This window comes from Chrysemys picta, chromosome 11 (assembly GCF_011386835.1).
Source record: "Chrysemys picta bellii isolate R12L10 chromosome 11, ASM1138683v2, whole genome shotgun sequence".
NCBI classification, from domain to species: Eukaryota; Metazoa; Chordata; order Testudines; family Emydidae; genus Chrysemys; species Chrysemys picta.
Window position 1 is genome coordinate 2,998,911 of NC_088801.1, and position 15,940 is coordinate 3,014,850.

Here is a 15,940-nt window from a genome sequence, read left to right on the forward strand (position 1 = left end):
GCTCAAACCCCTGAGCTATCCCTCCCACTCTACAGAATTGGAGCGCATGGGCTGGAATTCTCTGCTCAGTTCCTCTGATGGGATCATCCCAATGGGGAGTCTGGCCGTAGGAACCCCCCCCACACTCCACTTCAGCCTCACGTCGGGAGAGGCAGAGGAGAGTAAGGGAGATGCCCCAGGCTAGGACTGAGTGGGTCCGCAGACCAGGGAATCCGTGACACGAATAGCAGGCGTAGGTTGGGGGCTGGCGCTGAGATGCATTGGCCCAGCTGTGCTGGGAGGTTTCCCAGGCCGGGCTTGCTTTACGCCAGCGCTACTACTCCCTTGCTGTCATGAGCACAAAGTTCTCTGTCTCTCGACAGGCCCATCGCACTAAAAAACAGTAAAACCAAAGGGTTGATTTATTGGCATTTTTACAATCCACAGCGATCACTGAATACAAGAGGCTTCATGCTCCCAGCCCCTCTCCGAGCGCCCTACTCCACACCCACTGCTTCCAGTGCTGCCTGGCTCAGCTAAAGCTCACAGGTTGGAATCGTTAGTGGCGATCTATTTCCAACGGTAAGAGAAAGGGGGGGGGGGAAGAGATGGAATAAATCCCGACCTAGTGTATCATCTCTACCGCTGTGCTTCTGCGGCACGGCCCAGCCAGCAGCCTCTGGGCGCTTTACAGACAACAGGGAGCCCCACAACCACGGTCAGGCAGGTATTCGCCCTATTTCACAGATGGGGAAACCGAGGCACGTAGCGCTGCATCCTGTCCAAGGTCACCCAGCAAGAGCTGGGAATGGAACCCGGCTGTCCTGTGCTCTAGCCACTAGACCACGTTTTCCTCCCCCATGCGGCTGCATTTTTAATCAAGGGAGTTTTGGTAACAATATAAACCCTGAGAGCCAAGGCAGAGTCACCAGAACCCCCTGGAGAAACCCAGCTCCGCGTAGTGCTTGCAGCGTGTAGGGCTTTTACGTCTCCAAGCCCCTTCACACGCAGTCACGAACGCGTGACGTCCCTGGGAGACTGGGAAGTAGGATCATGATTTCAGAGGGGGGGAAACTGAGGTACTGAAGTGGGAAGTGACTAGCCCAACAGGGAATCAACGGTAAAGACAGGAATAGAACCCAGGAGTCCTGGCTCCCAGCATCCTTCTCCTCTAACCACTAGACCCCACTCCCCTCCCAGAGCCAGGAATAGAACCCAGGAGTCCTGGCTCCCAGCATCCTTCTCCTCTAACCACTAGACCCCACTCCCCTCCCAGAGCCAGGAATAGAACCCAGGAGTCCTGGCTCTCTGTCCTCTACTCACCTGCCTCCCCTGTCGCAGACAGCTAAAGTGAGCTATTGGTAACATTTGACATTAACAAGAACCTCCAAGCCTCCAAACGTCCTGTCCCCTCACCCGCTGGCATTGCCTCTCCAGCCCCTACCGTGCGGTGGAGCGTATCTAGTGGCTTCCGATCTGAGGCTGGGCCGCCCCTTAGCCACCTCCTCCTCAAACCCAGAGCCACTCAAGATGTGGCCCTCCCTGTAGCGCAGAGCAGAGGCTGGGAATGCCCCACTCCCATCCAGCCCGGCTGCTTCATCCCCATATGGGCCTTAACAGCACCTTTGCTTGGCTAGACAGGATGGCCGAAGGGGAGGTCTGAGACGGCAGCAGCGGGACAGAGACCCAGGAGCCCCTTCTATGTTCAGGACAAGGCTCCTGGAGCATCCCCGGCCCCACCCAGGGGGCAGCCGCTTCTCCCAGGGAGATTGTGTATCACGCACACGCCAGTGTCACAATTCTGTGGCTGCTCACACACACACACACACACACACCTTTGCAAAGTAACCAGGTTCAACCCACAACATTCACCTTATACTCCCCTTTTCCAGCCCTTCTCCACAGAAACACCCCCTACAATCAACCAGCCTCCATCATGCCCTGCACACTTAAAAGTATGGGTCTGCAAACATTTATCCCCCCACAGCACCCTCCCTGGGGACGAAGCTGTTTATAACTAGGCCTCGGGCCTGTCTATCCAAATGCTGAACGGGGGGGTGCTTTTTGTTCCCTGGATGATGGGTGAATACACCCCATCCCATTTGTTGAACATCCTCCGCTCTCTCCTAATACAAAAACCATGTGCCTCCTGTTATACACAGCGTTCACTGAAAGTGAAGGGCAGCAAATGTCACCTGGTGCATTGTGCGCAAGAGTATTTCCTTTGCTCGCTGTAGCCGGTGGAACTCATGGCCGCAAGACAGCATTGAGAGCAAGACCTTCACAGCATGCAATACAGGGTCAGACATTTATATGGATGAGAACATCACGGGTTAGATTCCCTTGGTTCTTCTCTGGCCCTTCCCCTCTGAAGAAGTTTGGTTTACTGGACGGATCCCTTTTTGGGGTCCATCATAAACAAGGGGACCAAAGAGGCCTGGCCCCACTGAAGCCAATGGCAACAGACTCCCAGCGGGCCCAAGATTTCATCCCAACAGTGCGTCCACACTAGTTTCCGCTCTGGTTGCCCAAGCCCGGTATCCTCCTGTCTCTAACAGTACCCGGGACCAGCTGCTTCAGAAGATGGAAGGACCCCGCAGTGGACAGTTTGGGGCCAACATGCACTTGGAGGAAGTTTCCCCTAACCCCGGACGCTTGAGGTTTGCTCATGGCCTGAGATACCCGGTGTTGTGCCCCTCCTTTTGTACCCTACCCCGTGTAATTGTGGCGGTTCTCAGCCCCAGGAACGGCTGACCCTTGGCCATCCATCCTGCTAAGCGCTTGATTTCACGTCGATCTCCCAGCAGTGAATTTCACAGGTTACAGGTTTCCCCATGGGGGGTTGAAAATTCGCTGCCTTTCCAATGGGGCGGGACACCCCTGCGTTCTCGTCTGCCGAGAAGGGCAAACAGGCGCGGTCAGGGGGAGGAAGGAGGCTGGGTCTGTTTCTCCCAGCCCCCAACGACCTCCAGAGCAAAGGGGGCGGATGTAGAACCATCACCAGGCTGGAGACCTGCGCTATAAACTCATAGGATCCTTGTGCTTGGCGTGGAGACCTGAAAATCCTTTAGGACGTAACCCCCAAAACACACACACACACACACACACCCCGCTCCCCACTTGCATGGAGCAGGTCTTGCTTCAATCAGGGAACAATCACTAAAGTTAACGCAGAGACCTGACGGGAAGCCACCAGCCAGCCAGGGAGGCAGGCCGGACAATGGCACGGCTTCCTCCTTGATCCCTGCCAGCGCGGCTGCGCCCATCCCCGTGCCGCAGGAGGGAGGCGGCTGCCAGGAACGTTCAGCGCCAGGGGGGTTTTCCCGTCCACTATCAGAGCTGGGTTCCGTGCAGTGGCGCCCCCAGCTGGTGCTTTTGTGGTGGTTTGTCCTGGTCTCTCCCAGCCAGCGGGCGGGGGGTGGGCGTGTGCTCACGGAGGAGTCAGCGGTGCCCCACAAACGGGCCGGCTGGGGCAGGACGCAGAGGAAAGAACCGACAGACCAGGCGCGGCGCTGTCTCCGATGCCACCTCGGGCAGCACCGCTCCCCACACGCCGGGCGCCCAGCTGGGCTCAGGACCGGGCATTGTGTAATGGGATCTGCGGGGCTGTAGTGTAGAAACAACGTGCGCTGCACGGACTAGCCCCCGAGCCGCACCGGGCCTGCGCTTCCACCAGCCAAAGTCCAGTCCCCCAGAGAAAGGAAGTCACAGCCCTGCTCCCTGGAAAAGCTTTGCCAGGCACCCTCGCCAACGCCCCCGTCCCTGCCCCCTCGCTTGGGGGAATTCATCCCCAGCAGTCAGCGGCAATCAAAAGTCAGACGCCTCCTGGGGGTGGGTTTGGGGGGGGTGTCATCCTGGATTTTACCCCCCCCCCCATTCTTCTTTCCACCGGCAAGGATCCACTTTGTCCGGAGACGAGCCCTCTCGAGCCAGCAGGGTGGGGTGGGGGGGAAGGGGGATGGCACCCGAACCTGTCTTTATCCACAGGGATGAGGCGGAGACGTTTCCGGCTCCCTGATCCCATCGCCAGGAGGGGGTGAGACCCTTTCCCAGCCAGACACTCCCCCCCAAAGGGACTGTCCCCCTCCTTTGGGAGGCTGCTCACGGGGCAGAGCCCTCCCACCGCCCGGCCCGGGGGGCTAGTTGGCTTTGTAGAGGTCCTTGCGGTGCCGCACCTCCTTCAGCACCCGCGCCCGGAAGCTGTCCCAGTCCTCGCCTCTCAGCCGCTGCAGCCCCAGGGCCCGGTGCAGCTCCCAGCAGTGGGTCCGCAGGAACGGGTTGTATTCCTTCTCCTCGCCGATGGTGGAGGGGCACTGGGGCGGGGAGAGACGGGGCCAGGTCAGCACACGCAGAGCCGCAGCCCGTTGAGACCACCGAGCCCAGCATGAAAGAGGCAACGCACCCTGCATGTTCTAATCTGCGCTGAGCCCAGCCTGTCTGCATCCCAAATCCACAACTTCGCCAGCTCCTTTTACTAGAGACTGGCTCCTACAAACCAGTTTTGAAGCTATTTTCCTTTACTATCCGGATTGTGGGAACCCCCAGCACCCCATTGTGCCAGGCGCCGTAGAAACCCAAGAGATTACGGAAATGCGGCTGCCTCTGGGGTGGGGTATGGCAGCCATATATAGCGGCAGCATGCTCCAGCAGGATTAGGATGGGAAGCCAAGACAGACCCCAAGTCCAGATGAAACCCTGCGAGGGGAATTTAGGAAGGTGGAATGGAATTACTCAGATACCTAGTGCAGAGACTAGGTCAAGGGTCAAGACACATTAATGGGGTGCAGGGAGGGTGTTTAGGGGTGCCGAGGGAGTGGACACTGCTGTGGCCTGTGCCCCACGGGTTATGGCTATCCAGCAAGCTGCAGCTGGATGGGGTGCAGGTTGCGGGTGGGGGGGCCTTTGGGGAAATGAGGCAGGGACCCAGATTGGGGGCAAAGGGACCTGGCCCCTGCTTGCCAAGCGTAACCCTTCGAATGCTGGATTTTCCAGGCGACCAGCTGCAAGGTGACAGATTAATACACTGCATCATACAGCTGACCCCAGCCAGCCAATCTCCTGGCCTTGGCCCAGCACCCGATGCCCTCTGGGTCCCTGCGGGGCGGGTGTGAATTCAAACCTGCCTGCGCCTCCCTCCCCCCACTGCCAGGCTAGGAAGCAGCTGGATCCGAGCCGCAGGGAAACCGGCACTACTTCCGGCCAGGTGTTTCCCAGCCCCCGGCGTAGGGAGAGAGAGCGGGGGGAAGAGCCAGGAAAGAGGAACTGGGCCCCGCGCGAGTGGCACCTGCCCCGGATGCCAAGGCCCGGGAGCACTCCCCCACCGACACTCACCGTGCTCCTCTTCTCCAGCCGCTGCTGATTCGCCCACTGCAGCTTCTGCTCCAGCACGGGGTTCTCCAGCTCCAGCAGGCTGGCAAACGTCAGGCAGTCCAGGGCATACTCGTGTCCTTGGGGAGCAGAGAGGGCAGTGACCAGGGGAGGGGGGCTGGCACGGGCGGGGGCTCCGGTGAAGGGCACAGACTGGCGAGCCAAGCACCCGGTAGGGAGCCAGGCCGCCTGGGTTCTATTCCCATCTGTGCCGGCCCCTCTCCGTGCTTCTGCCCTATGGGAACATCACCTGCTGCCCCCTAGGGTGGCTGGGAGGGGCAGGCAAGGGGCCGGCAGATCCTCAGACACAAGGGGCTAGAGACGGGTGAGGTCCAGGGAGCCAAGGAAACCAGATCTCTGGACAGAGCAGGGAGATGAGACTGCGGCAGCGTCTGCAGCGATGCCCCTCAATCTAAGGTCCCTCTAAGCTGCGTGGCCGTGCAGGGGCTCAGGGCTGTGGCGGGAAGAGGCGTCGCTCCCTGCCGGCTCCAGGACGGACTTGCCGCGGCCGGGGGAGAGGAGCTGCACCCTTGGCTCGGCCCAGGCCTGCCGGAGCTGCCGTCCCCACGGAGAGGCGCCTCTCCCCTGGCCCCGAGCTGTGTGGCGAGAGAGGGCTGGGGGGAGTCCTCTCTCCCCACTGCAGCCTGGGGGTAGCCTGCACCCCAAACCATTCATTCCAAACACGGATGTAAAAAGCAAGAGGGACAGTGCCCGCGGTCCCACCCAGCAGCTCCCCTCCCGGGTCTGCCCCTAACCTGCCCATGGGCTGCGGACGAATACAGCTCACGGGCGAGACCCCGGCCTTGCTTTGCCTCCATGTCGGCACAGGCCCAGGAGCGGGGATTCCTTCCCCTCCTTGCAGATCTAGGTCAGCGACCCCCAGCGGGGCTGAGGCCCCCCTGACTCGTGGCACTGAACTCCAGGCTGCGCCCCTACCCCTGCAGCTGGGCCCCTGTGGAGATCGGGGGATTTCCCCAGCCTCTGCTGGCCCCCTTTCCCTGCCCCACAAACCCCACCCTCGAGCTTGCTGCCTGGCAGGGGGCGCTCACCTGGCCAGAGCAGCGTGTCCTCTGCTAGGTCCGCAGCGGTGTCCAGCGAGGCCAGCATGGTTTCCGGCGTCCCCTCGAATATCCGCCCTGCAAGACCATGCGGGGAGCATGTTACGGGGGAGGGGATCGCGGTCCCCACCCTATGGGCTCCGGCCTCTCTGGGTCGCTGGGACAGCAGGCCGAGGGCCAACCCCCTCCTCCCAGGAGGAGCCGTTTCGCTCGCCCCTCCCCCAAATGGGGTGTTTACAACCCATGCCCCATGGCGGGGTCTTGCAGCCCGCACCCACCACCATGCCAGCAGTGCCCAAACCGCCCCACCCCCCTCACACCTTGCTCCGCAAAGCGTCTGTGAGCGGCCTTAGCCCCCAGAGGATTCATAGATTCTAGGACTGGAAGAGACCTCAAGAGGTCATCGAGTCCAGTCCCCTGCCCGCATGGCAGGACCAAATACTGTCTAGACCATCCCTGATAGACATTTATCTAACCTACTCTTAAATATCTCCAGAGATGGAGATTCCACAACCTTCCAAAAAATTTAATGGAGATGTCCTATCTCCTAGAAAGGGAAGGGACCTTGAAAGGTCATTGAGTTCAGCCCCCTGCCTTCACTAGCAGGACCAAGTACTGATTTTGCCCCAGATCCCTAAGTGGCCCCCTCAAGGATTGAACTCACAACCCTGGGTTTAGCAGGCCAATGCTCAAACCACTGAGCTAGCCCTCCCCCCGAGGGATAATGGACTCACTACTGCTGCTGCGGAGGGGGTGTGCCCCATCGAGATCCAGGGGCAGAGAGAGGAGCCGCTGGAGCTGGAGGACCTGAGTTCTGCCCCCGATGCTGCCAACCGGGCGCAGACCCCACTATCCCCAGAGTTGGGGTGGGGCAGAGGGAGGTCGGGGGAAGGAACCAAAGACCAACCGAGGGCCGGTTAGTGGGGCTGTTAGCCCCTGACAAAAGCAATGCCCCAGCCCCTCCTTTCCCCCAACACTAAAATGCAGCCCCCTCTGGGGAGGAACAGGGCAGCTTAGGGAAGCCCGAGCTCGTGCCAGCTGCATCTCGTTCATCCTGAAGAGTGAAGGGAGGGAACAGGGGGGGGCCAACCCCACCAATGAGCTGTGCCTCCCCCCCGCGGGGCAGATACTAGAGACAGAACCAAAGAAGCCCAGCTCACCGCAGCCTGAGAGGAAGAGGAGGTCTCCAGAAAAGAGGCAGGCCGGCCCCTCGAAGGGCTTCCCGTCCAGCAGGTAGACCATGTGCCCCACGGTGTGCCCCGGGGTGAAGAGAGCCTTGAAGCGCAGCTGTCCCACGGTGACAGTCTCCTTATCTGAGAGGGGGCTGCGCGGGGGGCAGGACAGGCTGTTAGGGCCCTGGGAGGATACTCCGCCATCAGATAGATTGCCCCGGATCTGGAGCCAGGCGGCCCCCGCTGATCCCCTGACTGGGGCGTGGATTCAGGCGGTGTGTCCCAGCCCCCGGCCCGCCCTGCGGACAGGCATCAGCCGCGAAAGCTGGGCCAGCAGTGACCATCCATGCACTGGCCACAGATTGGCCCAGATGTGACATGAGTTTGGCAGGGCTCAGCCCAGCTCCCAGGGGACGCGTGCCCCCATCACCATCACGAGGAGGAGACGCAGGAGAGAAGGTGGCGACGGAGCAGGGCTATGGAGACCCTGCTGCCCGCTCGCCCTAGAGGGCAGGGGAGGCCTGGGTCCCCCTCCAGTCCCCCGCTTACTTGGTGAGCTCAGGGATGGCATCACAAGCACTGCCGTACACCCTGCAGGAGCCGTAACGCCGTCTCAGCGCCATGTTCCCCCCGCTGTGATCCCTGCAGGAGAGAGACTGTCAGCTCCCCCGCTGGGCGACCCTCCCCCAGCCGAGCCCCCCACCCTCCCCGCTGTGATCCCTGCAGGAGAGAGACTGTCAGCTCCCCCGCTGGGCGACTCTCCCCCAGCCGAGCCCCCCACCCTCCCCACTGTAATCCCTGCAGGAGAGAGACTGTCAGCTCCCCCGCTGGGCGACGCTCCCCCAGCCGAGCCCCCCACCCTCCCCGCTGTGATCCCTGCAGGAGAGAGACTGTCAGCTCCCCCGCTGGGCACCCCTCCCCGAGCCGAGCCCCCCACCCTCCCCACTGTGATCCCTGCAGGAGAGAGACTGTCAGCTCCCCCGCTGGGCGATCCTCTCCCAGCCGAGCCCCCCACCCTCCCCGCTGTGATCCCTGCAAGAGAGAGACTGTCACCTCCCCCGCTGGGCACCCCTCCCCGAGCCGAGCCCCCCACCCTCCCCACTGTGATCCCTGCAGGAGAGAGACTGTCAGCTCCCCCGCCAGGGACCCCTCCCCAAGCCGAGCCCCCCACCCCCTGGCTGTGATCCCTGCAGGAGAGAGACTGTCAGCTCCCCCGCTGGGCGACCCTCCCCCAGCCGAGCCCCCCAGCCCCTGGCTGTGATCCCTGCAGGAGAGAGACTGTCAGCTCCCCCGCTGGGCGACCCTCCCCCAGCCGAGCCCCCCAGCCCCTGGCTGTGATCCCTGCAGGAGAGAGACTGTCAGCTCCCCCGCTGGGCGACCCTCCCCCAGCCGAGCCCCCCACCCTCCCCGCTGTGATCCCTGCAGGAGAGAGACTGTCAGCTCCCCCGCCAGGGACCCCTCCCCAAGCCGAGCCCCCCACTGTGATCCCTGCATGAGAGAGACTGTGAGCTCCCCCGCCAAGGACATTGACTCCACCCCCCAGCCCAGAGCCCCCTCCTGCACCCCAAACCCCTCATTTTTGGCCCCACCCCAGAGCCCTCACCCCCACCCCCTCGAGTGAGTGAGGGCGGGAAGAGCGAGCGAGCGAGGGGGTGGAGTGAGGGGGCGGGCCTTGGATGATGGGCGGGGCAGGGGGCGGGGCAAGGGGTGTTAGGTTTTGTGCGAGTAGAAAGTTGTCCACCCTGGCGCCAAACACCCCGACCCTTCCCCTCCCCCACTCGATACTAAAACCCTCCCTGGCTTCCATGGGCACCCCGACTTTCTCCCTGCTGAGCAACCCCCCATCCGTGCTGCCTGGGGTGCATACATCTACCCAGGGCCCCCCCACCAGGCACAGAGACCTGCCCCCCCTCCTTTAACAGCCCATCCCGAATCCAGCGTTTAGTGTCTATCCCCTCCAGCTCCTCGTATCCCTTCCCGCTCAGTCGGTATCCCGCTGCCCCTCTCCACTCATGCCGGGGGAGCAGAAAGCTGGGGGGTCAGCGGCCCCAAATCCCAGGAGAACAGGGTGCTCCATGCTGGGGGGGAGGGAGGGTGACACCTCCCCCCCCCCAGACAGAATCCCTGCTCACTCCAATCTGTGCGGCTTCTCATTCGGAGGCCAGACTCCAGGCACCCCCAGCAGGGACTAGCCATGGTATACGGGGGTGGGTGGGGGCGTGTGTGTGCGTACACGTACGCGGGCCGCTGGCCGGGGTGCACGCGGGCCACTGGCCGGGGGAGGATGCGGGCAGCGCTGCAGTCACCCAAAGGAAGGGCCCGTTGGGGCCCATCCAGCCCCCTCTGCCAGGGCACGATCATTCTCTGCAGGGCACTGTCCCAGGATCCCCTGCGCCCCTCTGCAACCGCCCCAAACTCGGGGGCTCCCTGCCCGTCACGCTCTCCTCCGCACACACACACACGCTTCATCCAGACTGCTCTGGCTCGTGGCCATCCCCCCCCAACATTCCCGGCCCCTGCCCCTTATCCGGCCCAGCCACATGTGCCGGGGAGAGATAAGCCAGGGCCCGGCCCACGCTAAACCGCTGCCTTTCAGGAAGCGAACATGGCTTACGTTACAATCCCCCCCTCCGAGCTCATGAGATCAAAGCCACCGAGGTCCCTGGGGACAGCGCTGGGGGGGCGGGCGGGCTGCGTCAGGGCACCCCCACGCCAACCCGGAACAGAACCGCGTTCGCGGAGGTGGGAGGAGGGGCTGGGGGTGCCCTTGTGGTGGCTGGGCCGAGGGGAGCAGGTGGTTGAAATGAACCGGCTGCGGCATTTGGCCAGAGCCAGCGAGGATGGAAGTGGGGAGGGGAGTTCCAGGGTCCTCGCCTAGGCTGGGGTAACCCAGCTGCACGGCTCACCCACCCGGGGGAGACTGGAAGGGGGCAGGGAAAGGGGCAGGTGTTGGAGGGGGCACAAGGAAGGAAAGACGCAGCTGGTGAGAGTCCCGTCTTCCCCCAGGGCTGGAGAGGGAGCAGGATCGGTCAGGCCAGAGCTGACGTTGCAGCCAAGCTGCACAGCTCCAGGGACCACATCTCTAACCCTCGCGCCAGCTCCTGCCCACGGGCCACAGACCCACCGGGGAGCCCCAGCCTTGGCCTCGAGTACGGTTAACGAGGGGGCTGGTTGTGGGGTTTGGAGATGAACCATTGTCCCCTGGGAACTGGCCGGAGACCTACCAAACCCACAGTCCAGGGAGGCCCCCCAACAGCAGCCAGGACTGGGGGGCAGATTTTAAGGGCACCAGCTACTGAAGAGGAAGGAACACAGGACTCCTGGAAGGGGAGGGGGTTGAACTGTCCGGGTTCCCACTCTGCCCACACAGCAGCGACTCGTTCTGCCACCTCCGAGGAGTGGGGCCCGTTCCCACAGCTGGGAGGGAAAGGCAGGGGTGAGGCGCTGCCTCCGAGAGGGACATCCAGGGAGATAAATCCCCTGCACCACTGGAGGAAGGGCAGGGCCCCCGGGCCGGAGCCACTGTCTCATCGGCCCCGCAGAGGCACCTGCCAGCTGGCTCCGGGAGCCCCCGCCCCAGCTGCAGGCAGCAGTCCAAGGCCAGGAAAGGAAGGGGCTCCCGGGGGGCTGGGCCAGGGAAGGCCAGAGCAAGCCTCGGATTCCCTCCTGACCCTGCTAACAAGGGACTTTCAGGATGGGCTCCTCTCAGCTCCGCCGACCCCCCCAGATTCCCCCTCTGTTCCGGCACTGCCCATCGCTTCCACATGGCAGCCGGACACGCCGGGGCAGAGCCCTTCCCTGACCCTCAATCCCACCGCAGCCCCAGCCCTGGGCTCCCCCCATGCTCTGCCTCCCTCCCAGCACAGCCCCGCCCCCAAAGGGCAATGACCTGCCCTAGGCCCTGTCCCCCAGAGCAGCCCCCGTACCAGTGTTTGTGGGTGCACAGGATGGCCTCCAGCGTCACCCCCTCCTGCTCGATGGCTGCCTGGAAGAAGAGAGAGCGTAAGCAGCCCAGCCCAGGGGGGCAAACCCAGCCCACCCCAGGGGCTAAAGAAACAGGGAGCTGCCTGGTGGGGTGGGCTGCCCAATCAACTGGGGGACAGACATGGGAGAGGAGGTGACCAGCCAGCCAGCACCTCCCCCAATCCGGCAGCCACATGATTTCATTCAAGCCCAGAATTGCCTGGGAAGCTGTTGATATTGGGGGGCCCCGGGGCTCCCCACTGCTGCACCCTCCAGTCGCTCTGACCTATCCCCCCCGTTGTTCCACACTCTGTGCAAAGGCATTGTCCCCAGATCCCACAGCTGCCCCAGGTGTGATGGGCGAGACTCGAACCCGGGACTGCCATAGGGCTGAGTAGCCCATGCCCGGCCAGCCTGGCAGGATGCAAACCCAGGGCTCCGCATGGCAGCTCAGATCCCTCCCAGCCCCTGGTGTGGGTCAGGACTCCAATTCTCCAGCACACACGGCCGGCCCCACCCCATTGCTACAGGAATCCCCAGGGAAGTTGTAGCTCAGCAATGTAAGAACGGCCGGACTGGGGCAGAGCAATCGTTCATCTCACCCAGGATTCTGTCTCTGACCGTTGCCGGTGCCAGGTGCTTCAGAGGGAATGAACAGACCCGGGCAATGAGCGGGTGAGCCACCCCGTGTCCTCCACTCCCAGCTTTTCACAGTCAGAGGCTTAGGGACACCCAGAGCAGGGGGGTGCGTCCTTAACCATCTTGGCTAATAGCCACTGATGGACCCATCCGCCAGGAACTTATCTAGCTCTTTTTTGAACCCAGTTAGTTTTGGCCTTCACAACATCCCCTGGCAAGGAGTTCCACAGGCTGACTGGGCGTTGTGTGAAAGCACTTCCTTATGTTTGTTTTAACTCGCTGCTGGTTAATTTCATTGGGTGACCCCTGGTTCTTGTGTTATGTGAAGGGGTAAATAACACGTCCCTAGTCACTTTCTCCACACCAGTCATGATTTTATAGACCTCCCTCATATCCCCCCTCAGTCATCTTTTCCCAAAACCAAACAGTGCCAGACTTTTTAATCTCTCCTCATACGGAAGCTGTTCCATCCCCCTACTCGTTTCTGTTGCTCTTCTCTGACCTTTTCCCACTTCCAATCTCTCTTTCTTGAGATAAGGCGACCTGAACTGCGCCGTATTCAAAGTGTGCACGTACCATGGATTTATAGAGAGGCAATATGGTATTTTCTGTCTCATTATCTAGCCCTTTCCTAATGGTTCCTAACATTCTTTTTGATTTTTTGACGGCCACTGCACACTGAGCAGATGTTTCCACAGAACGATCCACAATGACCCCCAGATCTCTTTCTTGAGAGGTAACAGCTAAGTTAGACCCCAGCATTTTCTACATATAGTTGGGATTACTTTTCCCAGGGTGCTTTACTTTGCCTTTTTTCAGCATTGCATTTCATCTGCCGTTGTGTGGCCCAGTTTGGTGAGGTCCCTTTGTCGCTCCTCGCTCGCCGTCAGCTCTGGGCTGAACGATCTTGAATAATTTTGCATCGTCTGTAAATTTTGCCACCTCACTTTTGTCTTCAGCTTCGCCGAGCCATTTCCTGCCCCCGGTGCTTTTTACTGCACACGCTGTTTAACCAGCGACACTCAGCTTGGGAGCCAGCCAGACAACCTCTGGGTCAGGCCCCCTTTGCTGGAGGGGGAGGGGGGTGCTGCTGACCCTCCGTGAGCCCAGATTCCACCCGTGCAGCTGTTCATAACCCTGGAGCTGTTCTGGGAGCAGACCCAGCTCCAGACCCAGCTCCAGGCTGGGGCTTCGAGGTGATAGTGACCAGAGCAGAGAATCTCAGCTCTCTGCACCAAGAGGCCTCTAACCCTGAGCTCCCACGGGGGGCTGGGAGCCCCCACGCCTCGGAAGTCATTCTATACAGGCCAATGGTCCTGCCACTCGCTTCCAAAGCATCCTAGGCCGCCCCGATCTGGCTGGGGAGTGGAGCGGCTCATGCAGTGGCTCCTTCCCTAGATGGGCAGGGGGGAGGGCTACTTGAGAGTCAGTCCTGTCCTGCTGGTGGCCCATTGGCGGCTGGGGGCTCAGGGAAAGCTCAGCGCAGACCCTGCCCTGGGAGAAGCAGTCATTTCCATGCAGCAGCTGTTCTTCCTTTGTCTCTGCCGCGTTTCCCCTTCTCCTCCCGCTGCTTCCTGCCAGCCCCAAGGGCAGGTCCCCCTCCACGTTCATTCCCCAGGATTCATTGCTCTTGGCGCTAAGTGAGTTCCAGGCACTGAGGGGTTAAAAAGAACCCAGGCCAATGTAGTAGCAATCTGCAGGCTGGCTGAGCTCCCACATGCCGCGGGCACGTTTGAACAAGATTCCAGAGAGGCCACCCCCTCCGCCTGCCCAGGGGCCGGCCCCTGAGTGACTCAGCCCTGTTCCCAGGTGGCTCTGTAACGGGTTTGGAGCCTGGCATGTCCTGGCAGCGTGCACAGAGGGCAGCTGCTCTCAGGGAGGGCGCAGCAGGCACCACTTGTGGGCACAGATCCAACCGGCTGGGCGCACCAGAGCGGAGCCAGCAGTTGGTTTGTATTGACCACCTTGGGTGCCGTCTTGGTGCCCCTCGGGCAAAGCGTCCCCTGTGTCAGAGACGGGGCCACCGAGGGGCTGACGCACCAGCTGCTGCTGTCTCCCGTCGCTAGGACTGGCCATGACGGGGTTAAAAGGGGCAGCCAAGTTCTCTGTAAAGCAGGTTGTAATGAGACAGTGCATGCACCGCTGCCTTCTGCTGGCTGGATTCAGCACTGCTCATCTGTGTCATGGGCCCTGTAGCGCTACGACCTTAAGGGGATTCTCCTTCGCGCTGTGCAGCTGGGGGAGCAGCATCCCGCCCCACTTGCGAAGTTCTGAGTGCCCACAGCGTGGGGCTTGGAGACAGGCATGGAGCCTTGGTCCTACCCCAGCCCCGTAGTCCCATGCTCCCTATCACCCCACTGCAACTTGGGGGGAGGGAGAGGCCAATGCCTGAGCACAGCGGAGTGATGGGGTGCGGGTGGGTGTGCACACAGTCACTGAGGGCAGTTCCATTGGTGGAGGGGTATGTTAGGAGCTGGGACTCCCCCTCCCCCTCCCCCAAACAAGGGAGTGCTGCATTTCCTTTCTGTGGCCTCCCCCACCTCCTCCATGCTGCATATCTCACTGTTCGTTCTCTCGCGCTCTCCTCCCCCTCCTACCAGCCCCACACACGCAGCTCTCTCTCTCAGGGGTTTAGACTTTCACCCGTCACCATGGTATCCGGGCACCTTCCCCGCAAAATCAATAGCAGCCAAGTCCCCAGCGGGCTCCATGGAGTCTCTGGCACCCACCTGGCCGTGGAACAAACAGGCCGGACCACAAGGGCTCGCAGCCTCAGGCAACAGGAAGGAGGGGGCTGGGCCGGTGACTGCGGGGGCCTCTGAAGAGCAGGGCAGCGAGAGGGCCAGAGGCACCGATTGCAGCGAGGCTGGGGGTGATCTTCCTTGTCTGGTCCCGTCCCCCCCCCCCCCCCCCCGCTGCCCCCTGTGCCAGGGAGGGTGGGACAGGCAGCCCGGCAGGCAAAGGTCGGTGCTGCTGGCAAAATCCGGCAGATCCTCAGGATACAGAGAAGACAGTCGGGAGAGGAGGGTGGGCAGGAAGAGGGGGCACAGAGAAAGGCTCAGGCACTAGCCGCTGTCACCCCAGAGTGTGGCACAGCGGCTATGGGATGGTGAAAGGGGGCGGGTTCCATCTCCCCACCCCCCGCGCGTCTCAGTGGATCGATCCCCTGGTCAATGTCAGGCGCCGGAGGGCGGGGCGCTGGTCCCAGTGGGGCGGGAGAGGAGTTCTCACCTGCACGGCCAGCGGGTCTGAGGGGTCGATGGCGGCAGCAGCGCTGGAGTGGGTGTCGATGACCAGGTAGCTGTAGTTGTTGGATAACACAGGGATCGGCAGGATCTTTACCCCTGAGGGAACAGGGCAGACAGACAAGCGGCTGAGAAAGGGGCTCTGAGCCAGACCCTCAAACCCCAGGCAGCCCCGAGTGTCCAGGGACCAACCCGCTCAGACGCTGACCCTGCAACATTGGTCCCAATCCGGACTCGGGCCAAGGCAGCGGAATTGGAGAGTTTGCTCAGACGAGGCTCAAGTTACTGCTGGAGCAGCTCACGAGATTCGGGGTCTGTCAGCTCCTCGTGCCCAGTTAGATCCCCAGACCCCGGCCCAACCTGAACCTGGATCCATGTGCTAGCGTAACCACCCTTCATCCCCCCGCGATGGAACCCGGCCCCTTCAGTGCTAAAAGCACAAGGCTCTGCCGCCGGAGCTAAAGGAGGAACTCCACTAGCTGGCAGCTGTAGTAGACTGTTACCCTCTCATGCACCA

The 15,940-nt window shown here is 61.8% G+C and overlaps 1 protein-coding gene across 5 annotated transcripts in view; it reads right to left on the minus strand.

Annotated features, from left to right (window-relative positions):
- Positions 1 to 378: 378 nt before the first annotated feature.
- LOC101944759 (PNKD metallo-beta-lactamase domain containing) overlaps positions 379 to 15,940 on the minus strand; it is a 30,422-nt gene continuing 14,860 nt past the window's right edge. For all 5 annotated transcript variants that reach the window (XM_065560468.1, XM_065560466.1, XM_065560469.1 and 2 more), the window contains 7 exons: positions 15,410 to 15,522; positions 11,503 to 11,561; positions 8,126 to 8,218; positions 7,565 to 7,728; positions 6,396 to 6,482; positions 5,311 to 5,426; positions 379 to 4,292 (listed from right to left, as the gene is read on the minus strand). In XM_065560468.1, coding sequence (XP_065416540.1) covers positions 4,119 to 4,292; positions 5,311 to 5,426; positions 6,396 to 6,482; positions 7,565 to 7,728; positions 8,126 to 8,218; positions 11,503 to 11,561; positions 15,410 to 15,522 — 806 coding nt within the window. In that variant the 3' untranslated portion in view covers positions 379 to 4,118. The remainder of the gene's footprint in view (positions 4,293 to 5,310; positions 5,427 to 6,395; positions 6,483 to 7,564; positions 7,729 to 8,125; positions 8,219 to 11,502; positions 11,562 to 15,409; positions 15,523 to 15,940) is intronic.